The following is a 19,295-nucleotide window of genomic DNA, read 5'->3' as shown; positions in this document are numbered from 1 at the left end:
AGCCCGGGTTCTTTTTTTAAAAAAAAGATTTTGATAATCTTTGATCTCTATTCAGGTTCCTGTTCCTCTGTGCTACATTAAAAATACAAATAAAAATAAAAATATACTTGCTTTATTTACCAATTTTCTAAAAGGCAAAAAATCATAAAAAGACACAAGCAGTCCAACAAACATATTGCACTGGGTGAAGAAAGTCTGGTTTGCACATAAACAAACCACTTGTCCGGCAAGGCTTAACACGTTGTTACACAGACTCTGAGAGCTTATTTACATATATCTTTAGGAATATATTAAAAAGAAGGCTCAGTTTAAAATCGAGAAGAAGTTTTTTATAACACCCGTGTAAGCACACATACTAACGAAAATGTAAGACCCAATGCGTGGCACCGTGTAAACAATTTCACAAAATGCTCCTGCTGTCAACTTCTCAGCACACGTCAAAGCTACGCAGCAGTTAACAATCAATGAATATACATAAATGCGAAGATAATGCTGACGGTAAACATTCCTAACAGGAGAGAACGTGTTGGCAGTCTTGTGTTTAGGGAAAGTCAACGCAACTTTGACTCCCATCTCATCCCTTAATGATCTGACTTCAGGGGCAGGAAGCAGTTTGTAGCATCTCGTCTCCACACAAATGCATACACTACTCCTTGTCTTGGGTATCTGCAGGTGATGTTGCTTTGTAAATTAAAAAAAAATAAAAAATTAAACTTTCTGTGTTCGAGTTTATGAAAAATAGGATTGATATTCAGGCATAAAGTGGTTTTACTATGAAAACCAACTGGATTACAAGGAGACTTCACCTGTTCTAGTAGCTGCTTCTCCATCAAAGAACAGGGGAAGCTGCCCTTTTAACTTTCTACAGACGCCATGCAATTGTAAGTCAGTTGTTTCATCACTGGCAGCTTCTCATTCACCCTAGGGACCAATGTAACATTTTTCCAGACAGTCTTTGGGATAGACGATACAATACGAGGTTTTGCAAAAAGTTGGGCTGTCTGGTCTCACTTTTCCCCAAGTTGTCCCATTCACCTGAAAGTGTCAGCGACACCAGTGGACATCACCACAGAGACCGGAAGTTGCACCAATGAGGTCAGGTTCATGAAAAGAATTAGGGGTCAGTGTCCCAGCCCAGGTGTGGTGGGAGCGGTTAGCTCACGGCACCCTGGAAAACACAGATGCAGCCACCAGCTAAGTCAGGAGAAAGCGCTGGCTTGGCTGGGCCAGAGCTGATGTCTGGGAACTGCCCATCGAAGAATAAATACGAGTGGGTCCCCAGTGTGGCGATCAAAGCCCGGTTTGCAGAGAGAAGTCACAATAAGGGGATGACCGACAACGTGTTTTTATCTACATATTGGCTATCTCGGTCTGAAAAGGATAGGAGAAGGATGTCAAAATATACAGAAGGGTCTGTGTATTTCTGAGGATGTATATTCCTATGATGGAGTTGGTCACACAGACCATTAGGCTTCTTTAGTCCAGAGCGAGCATTTCAACTTCGTTCACCCCAGACTTAAGTTACGTCAGGTGAAATGTTTGCTGCCACCACACTTGAAGCTGAAGCTGCTGGTCTGCCAGACTACGCTTCACGCCATTTAACGCAAAACATTTTGAAAGAAAATTAGCAGAGGCTGTGATCTCCACTTGGTATGTTTTAAAGACATCTAGTCTGACTAAATAATTTAGATAAAAAGCAGCCCCCCAGAGAGGACATAATTTGATCTGATCCAGACACACCCTGGGGAAGCTCTGAAAGGCCGGCCCCTCAGCGCGGAGTCACCTGTGGCATCCTAGCCGTTGGTCACAGCCCGGCGCGATGCCTCGGGACCGCCCACGGGGAGCCAGCAGACACTGGTGCTCTGGCTGAGCGCACGCAGCCGCTTCCCCGGCACAAGGAGGGAAGCAGTCTTTCTCGAGTTAAACAATGATGAAAATCTCCTCCCCTCTCCCCGAGAACTCCATATTTATATTTTAAATACAAAAAACTATTTCTTCCCAAACTTCTCCTACCCTCCACGGTTTTAAATCACCCCTTCGGAAAACGATGGGTTTTTTTCTAGAACAAAAAAAGCCATGTAAGTATATCGTCCATTTCATTAGAAACACAGGTGAAGACGCTCCCTCTCCTCAGAGCACCATCTAACATACGCCACCGGCTGTCCCGCTGCGGGGGTTACGTCCGCCCTTCGTTTCTGTGACTCAGGGAGGGTCCGTTTCCCTCTTCTGTGGTGTCGGTTGTTCCACTGAGTCCCAGAGTAGGGGTAGCTTCCTCATACCGCACGCAAATGTTGTCTTTTCCCTTGATTTCACAGCAAACGCATTCCTTAAAAGAAAAAATGTACATCAGTAACAAAAATGAGATCTTTGGTACGGAAAAGTAGTTCAAGCTGAGAGAGGTGCAGGTGATCAGGTGTCAGCCGTGAGGCTGCTGGAGGGCGATCAGGTGCCACTGGGCGTGGGACCCCTGCCTGCTCTCCAAGGAGCCAGAGCTCTTCCCAGGGGGTCCCCGCTCCCAGCTCCCCAGGCCCCTCCCTTGTCTGAGAGGTGGCTGTGCATAAGGGGGGGACGGCATCAACCAGAGGCTCTAGTGCCAGCTCCTCCCCTTTCTGCCTGTGGGACCTGGAGTTGCTACCGACCTTCTATAACCTCAGTTTTCTCATCTGTAGAATGGGATACCAACAACATACTGTCTCATTTGTTCATTTCCCAACTATCTGTTAAGCACCTGTCGTGTTCCAGGCACGTTCTAAGCACGGGGAGTCAGCAGTGAACAAAGAGGAAAATCTGTGTCCCAGTGGAGGTGATCTCCTAGTAGCCGAACGAGAAGTGCTCCACAGTGTATTAAAAGATGGGAAGTGCGGGGCTGACGTGGAATGAGGCATGTGAGGACGTCTGTAATTTTACTGACGTTCCACTGAGAGGGTGATTGTGGTGGTTTTAAAATACGCCCCCAGATTCTATGACGCCCCTTTTGCTCAGAAGGTGGAGGCCTGGACTCAGTGACCTGCCACTAACAAAGAGGAGACATGTGGGTTGTAACAGGCACTGCAGCCCCTTGGTTCTCTCTGGGGAGGCCGGGATCATGTCATGAGGACGCACAAGCAGCCTGATGGACAGATCCACATGGCAAGGAACTGAGGCCTCCTGCCAACAGCAGCACCAACGTGCAGGCACGTGAGGGAGCCTCCTTGGAAGGGGATCTTCCAGCCACCATCCTGGCTTCAGATGGCACGAGCCCCGGGCAATATCTCACCTTCGACCTCAGGAGAGACCCTGAGCCAGAACCACCTAGCTAAGTTGCTCTTAAATTCCCAACCCAAAGAAACAGTGGGAGATAATAAATGATTATTATTTTAAGCTCCTAAGTTTTGGGGTTATTTGCTAGGTAGTATTAGATAAATAACACAGCAGCATGTGAAAAAAAAGCTTGAAGGAAGCCGGAGTGAGCCATGTGTCTGTCTGAGGAAAGAGGGTTCCAAGCAGAGGGAAGGGCAGGTGCAAAGGCCCTGAGGCAGAAGCCGGCTCGAGGATTTCAGGGAACAACTGGAGAGGAGGGAGTGAGGGGAGATGGGAGCCGTGGGGAGGGGGTGTCATATCTTAACGGCTTTGCTGCAATTTATTCTGATTGAGGAGGGGCACCGCTGGAAGGGCTCAGAGCTGAGGGGTGACGTGATTTCGCTGTATGGGACAAGGGGGAACAGAGGGCAGCGGGGGGGATACTGTGACAATCAGGTGAAGCAGCACTGTGGCGTGGACCAGGGTGGTGATGCTGGAGGTGATGGGAAGGGGCTGGTTTCCAGCCACCTTGAAGGTCAAGCCAGTAGGACCTGCTAGTGGACTGGATGGGGCACGAGAGGAAGAGAGTCCAGAGGGCTGTGGACCGAGCAAGAGGGGTGATGGAGTCACCCTTGAGTGGGGGGGAAGACAGTGGGTGGGCTGGCTCTCTCTGAGCGTAACCAGGACAGCAGATGAAGCTCGACAGAGGTGGACGCTGGGGAGTCTCGGCACGGAGACCCTACTTTTGGTCAGGAGGAGAGCGCTGACAGCGCCGGAGGCAGTGTAGACAGAAGAGGAAGGTGCAAACCCTGAGCCTGGGCGTGTCCACACTGACGGGACAAGAGCGAGGGGCCAAGGGGCCGGGGCCGAGGGAGGGGCGCTCTCAGAGGAGGGGCCGGCCGTCGCTGAATGCCACGAGTGGGTCGGTTAGGGTGAGGGCGGAGACGTCAGTGGATTCAGCTGCTGGACCTGGAGGCCTTGACGAGAGCAGCCTCCCGGGCAGTGCTGGTATGGGGGTGCCCTGGCGGGAGCGGGGGAGAAGAGCTGGGGTACAGAGACACCTTTGGGACCCTCGAGAAGGAACAGAGACAGGAGAGGCAGCCTGGCGAGAGTGGGAGGGAGGGTGGGGACCTGCTGTGTCCCTGTTACTTAATGGTCTACGTGGATGTTGAGGGTTTATGACAGAGGAAGTGTGTGTGTGGGTGTTTTCATTGGAAACAGAATTGAAAGAAAAAAAATTCAAATTTCAGCATGTGATTGAGACTAGATATTTAGGAGACCTTTTTGGAAACAGTGTTGAAAAGCCATTGGAAGAAAGTTCTTTGAAGGAAACCTAACAGTGTGGTGGTAATTTTTTTTTTTAATGAACTTTTTTTTTTTTTTTTTGCAGCACGCGGGCCTCTCACTGCTGGGGCCCCTCCAGTTGCGGAGCACAGGCTCCGGACGCGCAGGCTCAGCGGCCATGGCTCACGGGCCCAGCGGCTCCGCGGCATGTGGGATCTTCCCGGACCGGGGCACGAACCCGTGTCCCCCGCATTGGCAGGCGAACTCTCAACCACTGCGCCACCAGGGAAGCCCTTTAATGAACTTTTAATCTTAGAAGTTTTAAATGTACAGAACAGTTGCAAAGACAGCACAGAGCATTCTCATCACGTGCCTTTTAATGCAAAGTCAGAAAACCCGCTCCAGAGCTCACCGCCACGTCGAAGGCCGCGGGCAGGCCGCCCGACCGCATCCACGGGTGGACGTCCTGCAGCTCCTGCCTCTGCCTGTCTGTGAACCTGGGCTGGAGCCTCTGCAGCACCTTCAGCTTCTCCCTGTCCTCCTGCAGGACCGTCTCTAAATTTCTTCATGAAACAGTTAGAAATAGGGAAGCTTTAGAACGTCTCAAGGGCTTTGTTTTTTAAAGAATATGCTCGTTTTCTACCAACACTTCCAGTAATTTGAGATGATTTTGTTTAAATTTCCTTTCCATTTAAAATAAATTACCCTATTTAAGGTAACTTCATCTCCCTAGTAGATAATCTGTAGTTTTTCTAAGAAGATGATACACTGAGTTCTGATTTTCATCTCACTTTAGCACAGCCATGGGAGCTGGGTATCTGCAGACACTTGGTTCTGTGCCCGGGAGGTTCTCACCAGCGAGGTGGTAGGTAGACAAGCCCTCCCCTGCCACCTGCCGACACTGGCCTGCCCCGCAGCAGTCCTGGAGACAGAGCCCTGGGCTCCCCTGGCCCAGAGGCCTGGCTGTTCTGAGCCTCAGGGTTAATCTGTCCTTCCTCCCCGCCATCTCCCTCCACCGAGGGGGCACTGCGCAGGGCCAGGGCCCCTGATGGGTTCCAGGTTCCTTGGAGTGGTCAGAGCTGAGGCACAGACCCAGGTCCCTACAGAGCAGCCAGCGGCCTTGGGCTGCTCACCCACCCTGACTCTTTGTTTCTGCATCTCTAAGACAGACAGACAGACAGACAGACACAGACACACACACACACACACACACACACACACACACGCCACTGACCACATGGGGTTGCTGGCAACAGAGCAAAAGAGACGACGTTGGCACGAATGCTTTGTAAACATCTTGTGACACCGTGGCGGGTCCCCAGAGCCCGTCATCCTGGAGGCCTGTAGCAGGTCACTCTGCGGGTTCTGTGTGGCCAGCGGCACCATCTAGAGGGGCCCTGCTTCTATCTGTGCACTCAGCTCAATCTGAGATAAGGCTCCCGAGGGAAGGCCTCTGGCCTTGTGGTTCTGGGGAATCCTGAACCCAGCCCTTCACCGTCCCGAGCCGGCGGCAAAAGGTTACCGCGAAGGCATCTGGTATGCCATCATGACGCTGTCGCCCGTGTTGGCCCCGAGCAGCCAGACAGGGTCCTGGAGGACGTCCTTGAGGCGCTCACTCTCCGCCATGTCCACCTTCACTTTTGCTCTGTGGTTGTTCTCTGAGGAGTCGATGCTTCCAAAATACTTGCTGGTGTGACTTGTGTTGCTGCTGCCTTTAAAAACACAAAGGATGGCAGGTCAAAACCTTGACTACTGCGCTGACCTTGCACGCTGTGCTCGTGTAAAGGAATGGCACCATCAGGGAGCTGAAGGGTTTTCTTTGGTAACTGGTGCCTGGGTTGGTGGACCTTCCCTTCTCTTTCCAATTCTCGAGTTGTCTGGGTAATTTAAAAACGGGATATCAGCTGGTCCCATGGAGGTGATTCTCTCCTGGGGAGGCCCCGAGGAGTCCAGGTGGGGCTGTATCTTAGAAGCCGTGCTCTTCTCTCCCAGGCTCACTACCTCCGGACTGAGCCAGACCACAGAGAAGCCACCCCTGTGAGCGGCAGGCGGCTGTCCCGAGCGCTTCCCGGCAGGCCTCCTGCAGGGAGAGGGGCCCGCTCACTTCAGGGAAGCGGGGGTCTTACAGTCTGGGGAGTGTGTGCCCTTCCCGTGGGGCAGTTCCAGATCACACATGAACGATCCTGGTCGGTCCACACGCTAGTTTCTCACCAGGGGATCTAACCCAGGAAGGCCAGCCACTGCCAGCCCTCCTGGCACACCCGGGGAGCCCCAGGGACAGTCCAAGCAGGGCCAGCTGGGGTGGGGGGCCTGCAGTGCCGCTGAGGTCGGGAGTGACGGGCAACAGAGGGAGCTGGGGTGGGCCGGGGCTGCCGTCTGCACAGGTGGAGCGGGGTAGGAGGAACCCAGCTGCCTGTCCAAGGAGCTGCTCGGGGTGCCACTGGATGCCTGGATGTCGGGGCCCTGCCCAAGTCAGCCTGCGGCTTTGGGGTGACTGGCTCCCTGGGGGGCGGAGAGTCAAGGACACCCAGGTGCATCACGTGAGAATCTTCCAAACATACCTGCCACCTCCCACCCCGCCCCGACTCCCAGCACCACCTACATACCGGCCCCACTTCCGGATGCGTCGCAGGCCAGCGAGCCGGAGCCCAGGGAGCAGGAGGTGGTGGAGGCCCCGCTCCCGGACGGGGCTGAGCCCGTGGCTGAGCAGAGGTCCTCGCGCAGCAGGAGGCGCAGCAGGCCACTGGGCGTGGACAGGGCGTCGCTGCTCTGGGTGTCCCTGGGCTTGTCGCACTGTGGGAACAGCGGGGAGACACCAAGTCAAGTGTCTTGTCTGCACCAGACTCTCGGGGACACAGCGGGTGCACCCTCCTTGGACCGCTGGCCCTTCCTCCACGTGCCACGTGCACAGACCCCGTGGTTACTGGGACCACAGCGGGACTCTTGGTGGTGGGATGGATGCCATGTAATTGAATTTAATTTAGGGACAGTCCTACTAAAGACGGCAGCTCTTGGGTCCCTGCGGGGGAAGCCTCATGCTCGTTCCTCCGCCAAGGTGGGCAAGTGTCTCCTGCAGCACCCCAAAGCCGATCCTCGCAGAGGCAGGGCTCTGGCTTCCCGGCTCCCGTGACCCAGAGTGGGGACAGGCTTGGGCATGAGGGGGGCTTGGCCTGGGAGCGCCCCAACCCTCCGATCCTTGGAACCCAGACTGTAGGCCCGGGAGTCAGGAGGGCAGCAGCCGTGTTCCCACTTCCTCTCCCAGGAGCGCGGGCAGGGGAGCCCCACGCAGCTCCTTCCCTGGAGGGCCCACGGATCACACTGCCTCAGCGGATGTGACCACACACCGAAGCTCTCAGGACACAGAAGCATTAACTGGAAATCAAACTACAGTTTCATTAACCGAGTAAGAGTACACGCCAGCGTCCCTCAAGACTTGGGAGGAGGAGTACCCATTGCACTGGTTTCCAGCTCCCTGCTGGCCCTGCTCCTCCACCGTGAGCCCCTCTGCTGCCAGCTGCCCTCCAAGGAGCCTCCGTTCTGACCTTTCACCTGACTGTGCTTTATCCTCGAAGTATTCATTGAAAACTTGGAGGCCCATGACGACGAGTCACGAAATGACCGTGGCTATTTGGAGCCTGCATCCGCCATCAGAAAATCAATCTCCCTTTTTCCCTTCAGATCCCAAGACAATAAAAACTGGTCTAGGGGCTTCCCTGGTGGCGCAGTGGTTGGGAGTCTGCCTGCCGATGCGGGGGACGCGGGTTCGTGCCCCGGTCCGGGAAGATCCCACATGCTGTGGAGCGGCTGGGCCCGTGAGCCATGGCCGCTGAGCCTGCACGTCCAGAGCCTGTGCTCCGCAACGGGAGAGGCCACAACAGTGAGAGGCCCGTGTACCGCAAAAAAATAAAATAAAAATAAAAACTGGTCTACTCTGATAGGGTCTTTTACCCGGAAAATGTTATCTCCTAGCACACGTGTTTATGTTGGAATTGAAATGGTCTGGTAGTAACCTCAGTGCAGGGACCACCTGAGGTGAGGATGTTCATGACCCGCCCGTGGAGCCCGCATTTGCCACCTGCCTTTGTTAGACAAAGGGCACCAGGAGATCCTTACGGTCGGCGGTGCCTCGGGCTGCCGGTCCCAGGATGAGCCAGGCTGGCAGTCGGGCCCCGATCGCACGGTCTCGGTGGGCCCCATGGGCCCTGCGGCCGCAGAGCCGCCCTCAGGGGCCTCCTCCAGCTGCAGCAGGTTGAGCTGCAGGGGCGAGCTCCCGCAGGACTGGAAGAGCAGCGGCGAGGTCCTGCCTGTGGACCCCGTGCCTGAGGGCAGGGCGGCCACGCGCGACACGGGCAGCCCGCGCTCTGCCGGGGGACACGTGTGCGGCTGTTTGGGGGATGAGGTCCGACCAGGGAACTCGGGCTGCGAGGCAGGCATCACCTCGGATGGCAAGTTCAGCTGGCCAGGGAAGAAAGTGGGGGGCAGGCTCGGGGTCACCGGGGAGAAGGGGCAGCTGGGTAAGACCAAGGCCACGACCGGAGCCAAGGGGCCGGCAGACGGTGGGGGCTGGACCGCGAACTCGCGCTGGGTGTCCACGGGCAGCGCGAGGCCGGCGTGGGGAGCTCCGGGTGCCGCTGCCATGGTCCCTGGAGCTGGCACTATCCCTGGGGCTGGAAACATGGGCAGGGAGTAAGTGGGCACCGGGGCGGGGAAGGGCATCGCGGGGCAGCTGGACTGGGATGTGTCCGACGGTGACCAGGCTGTGGCATTCAGGCCCACCAGCGGCAGCTGCTGGGGCTGGGGCCCCCCGGACCCAGTGCTCCCCGAGGAGTCTCGAGGCTTGACCCGTTTGGACTTAAGTTTTCTGTTCTTCCCCGTTTTTTTCCAAGATGAATCTATTCCAGAGGTATTTCTTAGTCTGGGAGCAGCTAAAATAATGGGAAAACAACAAGATTTAAAATGTAAAAATTATGTTTCCTGTTACGTCAATTCTCAGAGATTTGTAGAACCTCAGAAACCTGAAGGCACCTCCCAGTTCAACAGTCAGTGTCACTCTCCCCATCACCAGCCTGGGGATCACGGGCCACCACCCGGTCTTCCCGGATCCTCAGCAAAGTGAGAAAAATCAGGGCAAAACGTTAGGTTTTCATAAAACTAGATTCAATCCATTTAAAGGGCCACCCCTTTGTTGCAAGATCACATTCCTTGCTTTCTTCTCATATCAAAATGCCGTTTCTTTCATGAAGTAATAGTGGTAAGTGGCATCAAGGTTTTATTTGTCCAAAACAGTAAGAAAGCTGCAAGATGACGCTATTCCCCAAGAGCCGTTTGTGAAACCTTAAAGGCAGAACCACTGATCTCATCTAACCTTATTTGTCAATTTTACGAGCTTTATCACTGCTGTTCCTTAAAAAGAGATGCTTCCTGCTTAGAAAGCTTGTGATTCCAGCCCAGTGAAGTCAAAGGGCCGAAGGAACGCTCGCCCTTGGAACCAAGGTCTTCCTCTCTGACGATGAGTGTTGCTGAGAGGGCCTTTCTCAGGAGGCTGGAGGAGCTCCACCCAGTGACATAAGGGACCCTGGGCATGTCCCCCCTGCCTCCCCTGGGCACCGGCCAGCGCTGGGAGTACTGTGGGCTCAGGGGTCATGCCGAGCGGGGGTGGAGGGTGGGGTAGGCAATGGAATGGGTCCCAGGAACCTCAGCTTTTCCTCTCCCGTCACAGAGGGTAACTCCAGGCTCCTGCAGCAGGTGTGCGAGGACATCCCCTGCCGGCCGTGCCACAAGCTAAAGGCAAATGGGCCAGCCCAAAGCAGACTGCTAAGTGGGTGGAGGTTTTGCCATTCAGCCTCTCTGCCTGGTGTTCTTCCTACAGGAAATCTGTCCCCTACTGGGACCCGGAGCTACAGCACTGGGCTCCTGGGATGCCACACCAGGGTCTAGGCGGGGCTGCTGTGGACAGCTGTGCAGTCTGTGCACTGCACAAAATGCGCGGCCAAGGGAGCAAGAGGGGGCTGGAATTCTGCACCAAGCCAGGGCTACGGTGGTGTGGGCACCGTTTCCTGATTTCCACAGAAGTTCCTGATGTGCTGGTAGTAACCCTGGGTCTGGGGAGGAAGGGGGAAAGGAGGAGGAGAAAAGATAAACTCCTTAAGGAGTGTGTCAGCCTCTCTCTTCTGGGACATCTGTTTTGGTGTGTCTGCCCAGAGACCAGGGGGAATTGGGTCCTCATGGTGTGTGTCCCCTGGGCTCACTAGCTCTCGGCTCTGATCCCTGGGTCACGGCCTGGGAGCCCAGGGAAGAGGCGGCATCTCTGATCAGCTCAGCCTTGTCCGTGGGGCCTGGGAAGGTGGCTGGGGGTTGGGAGCCAGGCTCCTGGACCAGAAGAGGGGCAGGGAAGATCATCTGTTCCACTTCATCCCTTGCCCGTTGACCACCTGATGGCTCTCAGCCTAAAGGGCAGCTTCACGCACCCCCGGGCTCTGTCGGGCTTGGAGTCTGCAGCCTGGCCCTGAGGCCAATCCGCCAGGAGCGTACGTGCTCTGGGGAGAAGGGCGCCATTCCCTCCTACGGTGTCGTCCAGGGCTCCCTCCTCCCTCAGGGGCCTGACACCAAACGCCCCGTCAGTGCCATGCTCCTTCTCTGGGTGGTGTATTAGCCCAGCTGGTCCTCTGAGGGTCCTGTCTGGGTGGGAAGGTGGGGTAGGGTCTCTTGCCCCTCAAAGTCACCCAGGCAAGAAATGTCTGACACGGCAGCGTTGCAACTGCCCACCCTGCATTCCACAGGGGCCTGGGCTGGGACTGTCACCACTATTTACAGCACTGCTCCCTTAGGAACACAAAGTGACATCCTTGAGAGCATCGCTGGTCAAGTTCCAACAGCTTCTTACAAACCCACGCATCCCAAACTGGGGACATCTCGCCTTCTGAAAGCAGCACTAGACTCAGTAGCATTAAGAATGAAGTTCAAAAATAAATCCACTTTTAGTTCAGGTATTACCACTTACCTCTTTCACTCGACTGCCCCTTGGATCTGTCTTGTGAGTAACAGTGGCAGCGAGACTGGAAGACACTGAGCTTTCTTATTCCTCTGAACTTTAGCAGGAAGCCCTGCTCCTCCCTCTGGGTGTGGGCGGCCAGCACTTCCTTGGTGAGGCCCAGCTTCCGGAAGGGCCCCTGCTCCTGGCCCAGGCCGCAGGGCAGCATGGAGCCCGCCAGGCAGTCCAGAGACTCGGGCCCACTGGCAGCATCTCCCACCGTCTCTGTAACAGAAGACGCACAGCTCTCATCTGCAAGGGCCCTTCTATTTTAAAACGGCTGAAAAAACGCATACTGCACCTACGAAGAATAGAAATCATTCGCACATAAGATTCCTTCACGATGCCCACAGCATGGGGATAAGATTCCCTCACGATGCCCACAGCATGGGGATGAAATTCATGATGTATTTGTTTAGCTTTCTGAGAAAGTTAATGACAAAAGGCAAAAAGCAGGGGTAGGAAGCCCCAGTACCCAGGGGGCTCCGGGATCAGTCCTCTAAATTGGGGCACCTCGGGGGTTTGTCAGCCTCTGACGCTGAAGACACTCCAAGCTGTCTTGTTCTTTCAGAGCAAAAGAGGCTAAGGCTGGTGCACGGCCTCATCCTGGCTCAGGACCACGGGCTTGACAGTGTGGCCAGTGGAACTGCGGGTGCAGACAGGATGGGGCAGGTGGGACCGCGGACCATCCTGAAAGGGGTTGGACACTGACTCTCTGACGTGTACTTTTGCCCTCATCACGCCCCTCTTCCAAGCAAAGAACGAATTCAGGATTCGTTTTACTCGTGGTATCTGAAGAACAGCTCAGTGTGATGCCCTCGGTTGTCCTGCTATCACGACCCGTACTGGCTCCTGTCCTCAGACAGGGAGGGCCAGGCTTGTAACCCCATCCAAGGAAGCGGGATGGGGGCAGGGCTCGTCCCCAGGCTTCTCTCGGCACCAACAAAGGGGGAGTCCTGGGAGGCCCCTCTGTATCGACACCTGAGCAGACACCTGTCACAGGTGGAGCCAGAGTGCAGCGGGGGCAGGAGAGGTGTTGCCACCCCCGCCCGGCATTGCACGGATTTCCTGCACGCCTGTTACTGGGCTGTGTAGCTTCCTCCACACTTGGATAAACTTAAAGGATCTGAGGACGGCAGTCAAACTTCTCATCTCTATCGTTCAAGCCCGATGTCTCCTGACATCACCCAAGGAGCAGCAAGCATACCGAGCTCAGGCTGTGGCTTCTTGTCGCCCACGTGAACGATGGTGCTGCTGTAGCTGCACTGGCTGGTGAGGGACACCACGCTCTGTGCCTTGCTGGGCAGTGTCAGCGAAGCCAAGTGCGTGCTGATGTCCGCGTGGCTGTTCACCTTGGAGGGTGATGCGGTCTCTTTATAAGGGAAAATGGAAGCAAGACACAAAAATGTGATAAAAAGGAACTGTTGGGATAAGCCGCGTGGAGGCCTAGGTGGTGCCCTAGTACCGGGGGCAGGGGCGGGGGGCAGCTGCAAGTCTGCACACGTCCTGGCAGGTGACACTGTGTCCTCAGGTGTTTATTCACGGGGGATGGCGGAGAAGAGGAGATTCTGAAATGGGAACGCCACCGCCCTGACCTCCGGAGTCCTCTGGGAGGAGGCAGGCGGTAGGCAGCAGGTGACCGCAGCGCCCTGGGTCAGGGCCTCTGCCGTGGGCCTGCGGGGAGGGCCGCCCGGCAGTCAGGAGCCCGTCTGCTGAGTGCAGGCAGGCAGGTGGCGCTCTCTCCCTGCGGGCTGGGCCAGACCACCAGGGCACGGCTGTCCGGTTGCCTGGGCTTCCATCTACAATGGGAGACCCTACTTCTGATCCTGGTGGTGGCCACCGGCAACGCCCTCACGTTTGAATGGCCTGAGGTCTCATCTGACTCGTGGGGTCACTGACCCTCAGAGGCCAGTCCTCCTCTGAGACGCCCAAGAATGACAGCCCGAGAGGCTCTGGCCTCCAGCAGCCCCGGAGGATCCTGCCCTCAAAGTCCAGGACCACCTTTATCTCCAGCTCATAAGAAGTTCTGAGCTACTCTGGTCATTTAAAACATAGCCTATACCCCAATACCGTGTCCCTGAAGCCGCTCAGAATCCACCTGGAAGAAGGGGCTCCAGGACCTCAAATGATGCCTGGTCCCACCAGAGAGGGGCTAAGTTATCCCACGGTTAACAGCTCAAACGAACCAGGTACCTGCGGCATGTGGCCCGGGGCCGGCGGGGGCCTTGCGCTTGTCGCTGGCCTTCGATGTGGGGAGGTGTGTCGGGAACTCACACTTCCTCTTCAGGGTGGTGGCCTCACTGCAGCTCTCCAGGTACCTGTGGGCGGGTGATAAAGGGCTTCATGTAACAGAGAACCCCACAGTGTGATCAGCTGGGCAGGGAGGGAAGCCAGAAGGGCCGCACCTGATGACACTGTCCAGGCAGCTGATCTGCTGGTAGGAGCCCGCGAGCGGGTTCTTGAAGGCCGGCTCCTCAGGAAGGCCGGCCTCGGGCAGGCTGGCCCTGGAGCTGTCCTTTTCCGTGGCTGCAACAGCTTTCATCTGAGCCGGGGAACTGCTCTGCATTTCTGGAGGAACGACAACATTGTTTTTTTTTATTTTAAAAATTTTCTTTTTTCTTTTTTTTTTTTGCAGTACGCGGACCTCTCACTGTTGTGGCCTCTCCCGTTGCGGAGCACAGGCTCGGACGCACAGGCTCAGCAGCCATGACTCACGGGCCCAGCCGCTCTGCGGCCTGTGGGATCTTCCCGGACCGGGGCACGAACCCGTGTCCCCTGCATCGGCAGGCGGACTCTCAACCACTGCGCCACCAGGGAAGCCCTTACAACATTGTTTTTTCAGTTAATCCTTGTTTTCCCCAGAGTACACTCTATACTTACAAAGCACTTTAATTCTATCTAAAGATAAGGCTGGGGCCTCAGAATATGCTTCATGGACGCAGAGACCCGGTGACAGCCTGCTATTCATGCAGCACTGCTGTGCCGTCCACAGGGGGGCCTGGGGGGTGCTCTCTCTGCGGCACTCGGTCCGGCCTGTCCCCAGGGTCAGGGACTCAGCAGTGGGAAAGGTCAGTTCTTCACTTGAACTCCTGAAACTTTCAGGGCCAATAAGATCATAGGCGCCTTATGGTCAGTCGACACTCCCTGCCTTGGGGAGGGTTGGTCTTTTCAAACATGACTTGGCAGGAATAACAATTATAACAATAACTGCCGGCGGTACAGCTTTCCGTCTCCTCACCTCACCACGCTCAAGTCTCACTAAGGAAATGCTGGATCATTTGTTACCTGCAGCAGACTTGTTCTTTTGTTCTCCAGATTCATCCGGATAAGGACTTTTGCTTTTGATCTTGTCACCAGTTTTACAAATCTCCTGGAAGAAAAACACATCATTCACCCTGGGAGACCCCGAAGCCTTTGCCCCACCCTGGAAAGAGAAAAGCAGGATTAATCCCAGCAACAGAAGCAAGTTCTGAATGCGACCCGAGAGGCAGAACTAGCTACAGCAGATTCTACGATTCTGAAGGGTAAGAAGAAGTGAAGGGAACGGCAGGTTACACTTTCGTCTTTCTAACCCTAACCCTACAGTAAAATCCTCACTTTTGCTTGATGGGCCTTAATTAAAATTAAATAATTTTTAATTTTATAAAAATTTTAATTTTATTAAAAATTTTTATTTAAATTTTTTAATTTAATTTTTAAATTTAATTTAATTTTTAATTTTATAAAATTAAATAATTTTCACCGGAACCTCTAGCCAGTCTGTGGCTGCCTCCACCCTTTCGAGGTTACACAGCAAGTCCCAGGTGAGCCAAGTTCAGAGCAGCCAGAAGCAGGTGAGGTCGGAAAGGCTCGGCCCCGGCGAGGGCTGTTTCTGGAGTGCTCAGACATTTGAGTCACAGATGACAGACAGAGGGGGACACAGGGGCACGTACGGCTCTCCTCTGGCAGGGGTCCTCCTGGCCGGTGCATTCGCTGGAGGAGGTCTGGCTCAGGAGGTGTTCGTGGGACCCACTGCTGCCCAGACTCCCGTAGCCGCTGGAGCTGCTGTGTGGGACAGGCTGGGGAGACAGCAACTGAAGGACTCTGGACGGGCCGGGGCGCACCCGCCTTCTCTCAGAGGCGCCGCGACCTGCCCGGGGGCCCTCGGCGGGGACCAGGTGGGGCTGGGCTTGGACCCAGGGTCAGGCTGCAGTGGGCTCCCAGGCTCCACCCACGGGGCCGGTCCTGGATCCCAATCCCCAGGAGACTCCACCAACAGGGAGTCCACGGCCACGGGGCTTGGAAACAAAACAAGGTGCCTAACAGTTCCCACAGCCCCCGGAACCGAGAGGCAGGAGGCCACTCCTCGTGGGGCCCACGTGCTTGCAGGAATCTGTCTTGAGTGCTGTGTCCCCAGGGACAGGGAGAGGTGTTCTCAGTTCCCCCTGGAGCCAGCGCGACGTCCCCCGCGTTGGAGGGATGCCCCCGCCGCCTTCCACCCATGGGGGCCACGTGTGGGCTGGCGCCTGGGACGTGGGGACTGGGCTGGGGTGCGCCCTTCAGCCACTTGCCCAGAGCTGTGGTTCAGACACAGACGCCCTGAATGTGCGAGGCGGGGGCAGCCCCCATGCGGGCAAGGCCCATGCAGGTGGGACAGAGACCACCACCACGGGCAGCAGGGCGCAGGGCAGAGCTGGAAGGAGGACAAGAGCCTGAGAAGGGGGGTGGGGGGGCCCAGGCCTCAGGGCAGCTCCGGGCTGCCTGCGGGGGCAGGAGGTAGGACGTGCAGGCAGCACACCCACCTGCAGCAGCAGCCGGTGGATCTGCTCCGTGAGCTCCTGGGTGCCGGGCTGCAGGGCCTTCTCCTCCACGCACGGCTGCGCCGAGAACACGTCCTCATTCAAAGGCCCCCTGCATGGTTTTCGTTTGTCTCTGTGAGTCGGGGCCCCGCCCTCCTCTCTGCAGACCCCCGGCCCGCCACCTGCCTCCCCCCGCTCACTGCTCTGCCTGAACAAGGCCCGGGCCCCCCAGGGGGCAGGGGGCAGGTCAGCGCAGGTACGTGGTGGGAGGTGACCGGGGTCCTGGTCTCCCCGCCCCCCAGGCACTGGGAGCACTCACACCCTGACTCTGTGTCTCCCGATGACAAAGGAGATCTGCCTGCTCCACGGGTTGATGAAGCTGGACCAGCTGGTGTCCAGCGTGACGTACTCCCCGTTCCGGGCACGGAACCGGATGGGTGAATAGTCGAAAGGCTGCCCGCCGGACTGCACGACTAGGAGAGCGAAAACAGAGTTCAGGACATGAAGAGATTCAACCAGTGTTCATGGTATAAGAAAAGACATGTGGAGATGCAAAAGTGCATCTGAAAATCAGATGGTTCTGGAATCATCTGAAAACTTAGGAGATGCCAATACCTCTTCAAAGCCACCACTTTCAATCCCCCGTCTTGCTTTAAATTGCGACCGGGGACTGTTTGCGGCAGTGTCCTTACATGTTTTAGGACACACTTCCCTGCGAGCCTCACAGGTCTGCTGCCAGCGGGATGCTCAGTGTCACCTGTGTTGGTGAGGCCTGGGCAGACCACTCCCCAATCCCCCACTGCAGCTGACCCTGTCTCTCCTCCTCCCGCCTGCTGGCGAAGCCAATGGTAAAAGATGAGAGGCCGAGGACTCAGGCTGAGGGCGACTCTCAACCGACAGCACCAGGACTCAGGCAGGGGGCGGGGCACCCCTTGCCCGCAGCCCATGGGACCCCTCCCGCTGGGTGCTGACCTCGGGAAGACACTCCCAGAGCGCACTAGCTTTGTCCATACCCCCAGGATGGACCGTGATGAGGGGACCTACTCTTTTTGTGGATGGCGAGCATCAGGGGCCTGTCGCTGGGGTGCAGCTGCATGAGCACAGGGGTCTCGATCAGGTCCTGGGGCAGGTGGCCCAGGAGGGGGACCGCCCTGCAAAGCAAGCGCACACAGGGTCATGGCTGCGCTTCAGGACACGAGCCAGAACATAGCCTCCAAACGAGGCAGCTGACCATCTCCAGGAACGAGTCCGACTCCAAATTCCCCAAAGACCAAAATTTGGGTATCGTGCTAACAAAGAAACAGTCTTTTAACTAATTAGCAAACGAACGACGGCAGCATCGCCGAGGGTCTGCGAGAGCAAATAAGGCCCCACAGGTCCCTGCCCGTTACAGGCTCAGGGCTTCAGCTCTGTGTCTGATTTCCTGAAAGAATCAATCATGACAATGTTGTTTTCTTCTCCTAAGACCTTTTTCTTGTTTTGTGTCGTTCGTAAGTTTGGCTAGATGTGGCCTGACACAGACTTTTATTTTTAACAAGTTTGCTGGGACCAGGAAAACTCCGTCCGTGTGCGTCTTTTCCAGCTCAAGGTGTTCTTCTCCTGCTCTAAGTGTGGCCACTGGGTCCGGTCCAATTGACCGCGGCTCCCCAGGAGTCGCCACCACTGGCTGGGGACCTTCGCTCTGTGCCCGTCATGTCTTCCCTGGGAGCTGTTGTTTTGCTCTCCGGGCGATGTCCTGCACTGAACTCCTGTAGTCCCCCTTCCCTCTGTCGTGTCCCGTCCGCTCTGTGTCCAGCACCCTCTGCCAGCTCAGGTGCCGTCCCCACTTCTGAGCTGCAGCTCGGCCTTCCCCTTCTCAGGCCCATCTTCTTTCATCCCAAAAGCTGTCTTCCCAAACCCTTCTGCTCTGGTGGAGGATGTCCTCCTGCGTCATTAGAGTGAAGGCTGCCTGTTCTGTGTGGGGTAGAACTTCCTCACGGGCCCGGCGCCATTCTTAGATTCCCTCCTCGTCGTCTGAGGCATGCTCTCTGGGCCTCGTGTCTTCCTTTGGACAGGATGTACAGAATGTCCCTGGTCAGGGCCTGGCCAGAGGAGGAGAGGGAGGAACCCCGGCCAGCCTGGGCTCGTGGGCTGGGCTTCCCACTGGGCTTTGCTGAGGAAGGCTCTGCAGCCTGCTGGCCCGTAACGACCTGCTCACCAGCCCTCCTGCACACAGATGAGTGGACACCTGGGGCAACTGCAGACACGAGTTCTTAGTCTTTTGGAGGAATAAAAATTATCCTGGGATTGCTACACAAATGCAGCTCCCAGCCCCCGCCTCCAAGGTCTCACTGGGCGGGGCTGGGTGGGGCCTGGGAACCTGCACCTCGACGCCGACCCTCCGGAGATTCTGTCGCAGGTGGCCGGCAGGGCACACCTGAGCACTCAGGGGCTGGTGGAGGCTATGGGCCCTGGCTGCCCAAGAGCAGAACTTGTCCAGCAGGCCCCGTGGCCTGCATCCGAGGGGGTACCTCGTGTCCCCAGACCAGGTGCAGGCAGTGAGGAGGTCCTGACCCTCCACGGATGTCACTGCACGAAACCCAGTGTGTTTCCCGTGTGTCTTCCCAGGAGGCTTCTCCCCGATCACTGCCGGCAGCCGCAGCATTCTGTGCGTCTTGGTGCGTCTGCCCAGGAGCCGGGGAGTCGCACAGGGCCCTTGACCCGATGCCAGAGAACCCAGAGCCCTCTCAGAATGGTCAGTGCTCCCGACTCCAGTGGGGCCATGGGCACCAGCTACAGCACCCTGGGTGGGAGACGCAGGAGGGGAGTCTGAGCGGGCTCTGGGCAGAGGTATGAGGTGGCCCCCTCCCTGTAGCAGCCTGTGGCATGCAGGCCGGAGGATGCACCTGTGCTGGGATCCTGCCAAGGGTGTCCTCACACTGACC

The 19,295-nt window shown here is 56.3% G+C and overlaps 1 protein-coding gene across 10 annotated transcripts in view; it reads right to left on the bottom strand.

Moving 5' to 3' along the window:
- Window positions 1-128: 128 nt before the first annotated feature.
- Window positions 129-19,295, bottom strand: part of PER2 (period circadian regulator 2) — a 41,425-nt gene continuing 22,258 nt past the window's right edge. For 5 of the 10 annotated variants that reach the window (XM_060106124.1, XM_060106128.1, XM_060106130.1 and 2 more), the window contains 14 exons: window positions 17,416-17,522; window positions 16,691-16,844; window positions 16,375-16,483; window positions 15,526-15,651; window positions 14,879-14,963; window positions 13,999-14,161; window positions 13,787-13,911; window positions 12,801-12,965; window positions 11,564-11,818; window positions 8,677-9,488; window positions 7,170-7,356; window positions 6,086-6,275; window positions 4,976-5,126; window positions 130-2,326 (listed from right to left, as the gene is read on the bottom strand). In XM_060106124.1, coding sequence (XP_059962107.1) covers window positions 2,177-2,326; window positions 4,976-5,126; window positions 6,086-6,275; window positions 7,170-7,356; window positions 8,677-9,488; window positions 11,564-11,818; window positions 12,801-12,965; window positions 13,787-13,911; window positions 13,999-14,161; window positions 14,879-14,963; window positions 15,526-15,651; window positions 16,375-16,483; window positions 16,691-16,844; window positions 17,416-17,522 — 2,779 coding nt within the window. In that variant the 3' untranslated portion in view covers window positions 130-2,176. Of the gene's footprint in view, window positions 2,327-4,936; window positions 5,127-6,085; window positions 6,276-7,169; window positions 7,357-8,642; window positions 9,489-11,563; window positions 11,819-12,800; window positions 12,966-13,786; window positions 13,912-13,998; window positions 14,162-14,878; window positions 14,964-15,525; window positions 15,652-16,374; window positions 16,484-16,690; window positions 16,845-17,415; window positions 17,523-19,295 lie in introns of those variants that run through there. The other 5 variants (XM_060106129.1, XM_060106131.1, XR_009533164.1 and 2 more) reach the window with 4 other exon arrangements.

This window comes from Mesoplodon densirostris, chromosome 8 (genome assembly GCF_025265405.1).
Source record: "Mesoplodon densirostris isolate mMesDen1 chromosome 8, mMesDen1 primary haplotype, whole genome shotgun sequence".
Taxonomy (NCBI): Eukaryota; Metazoa; Chordata; class Mammalia; order Artiodactyla; family Ziphiidae; genus Mesoplodon; species Mesoplodon densirostris.
The sequence above is the reverse complement of the archived record's forward strand: the minus strand, read 5'-3'. Positions and strand labels throughout refer to the sequence as shown.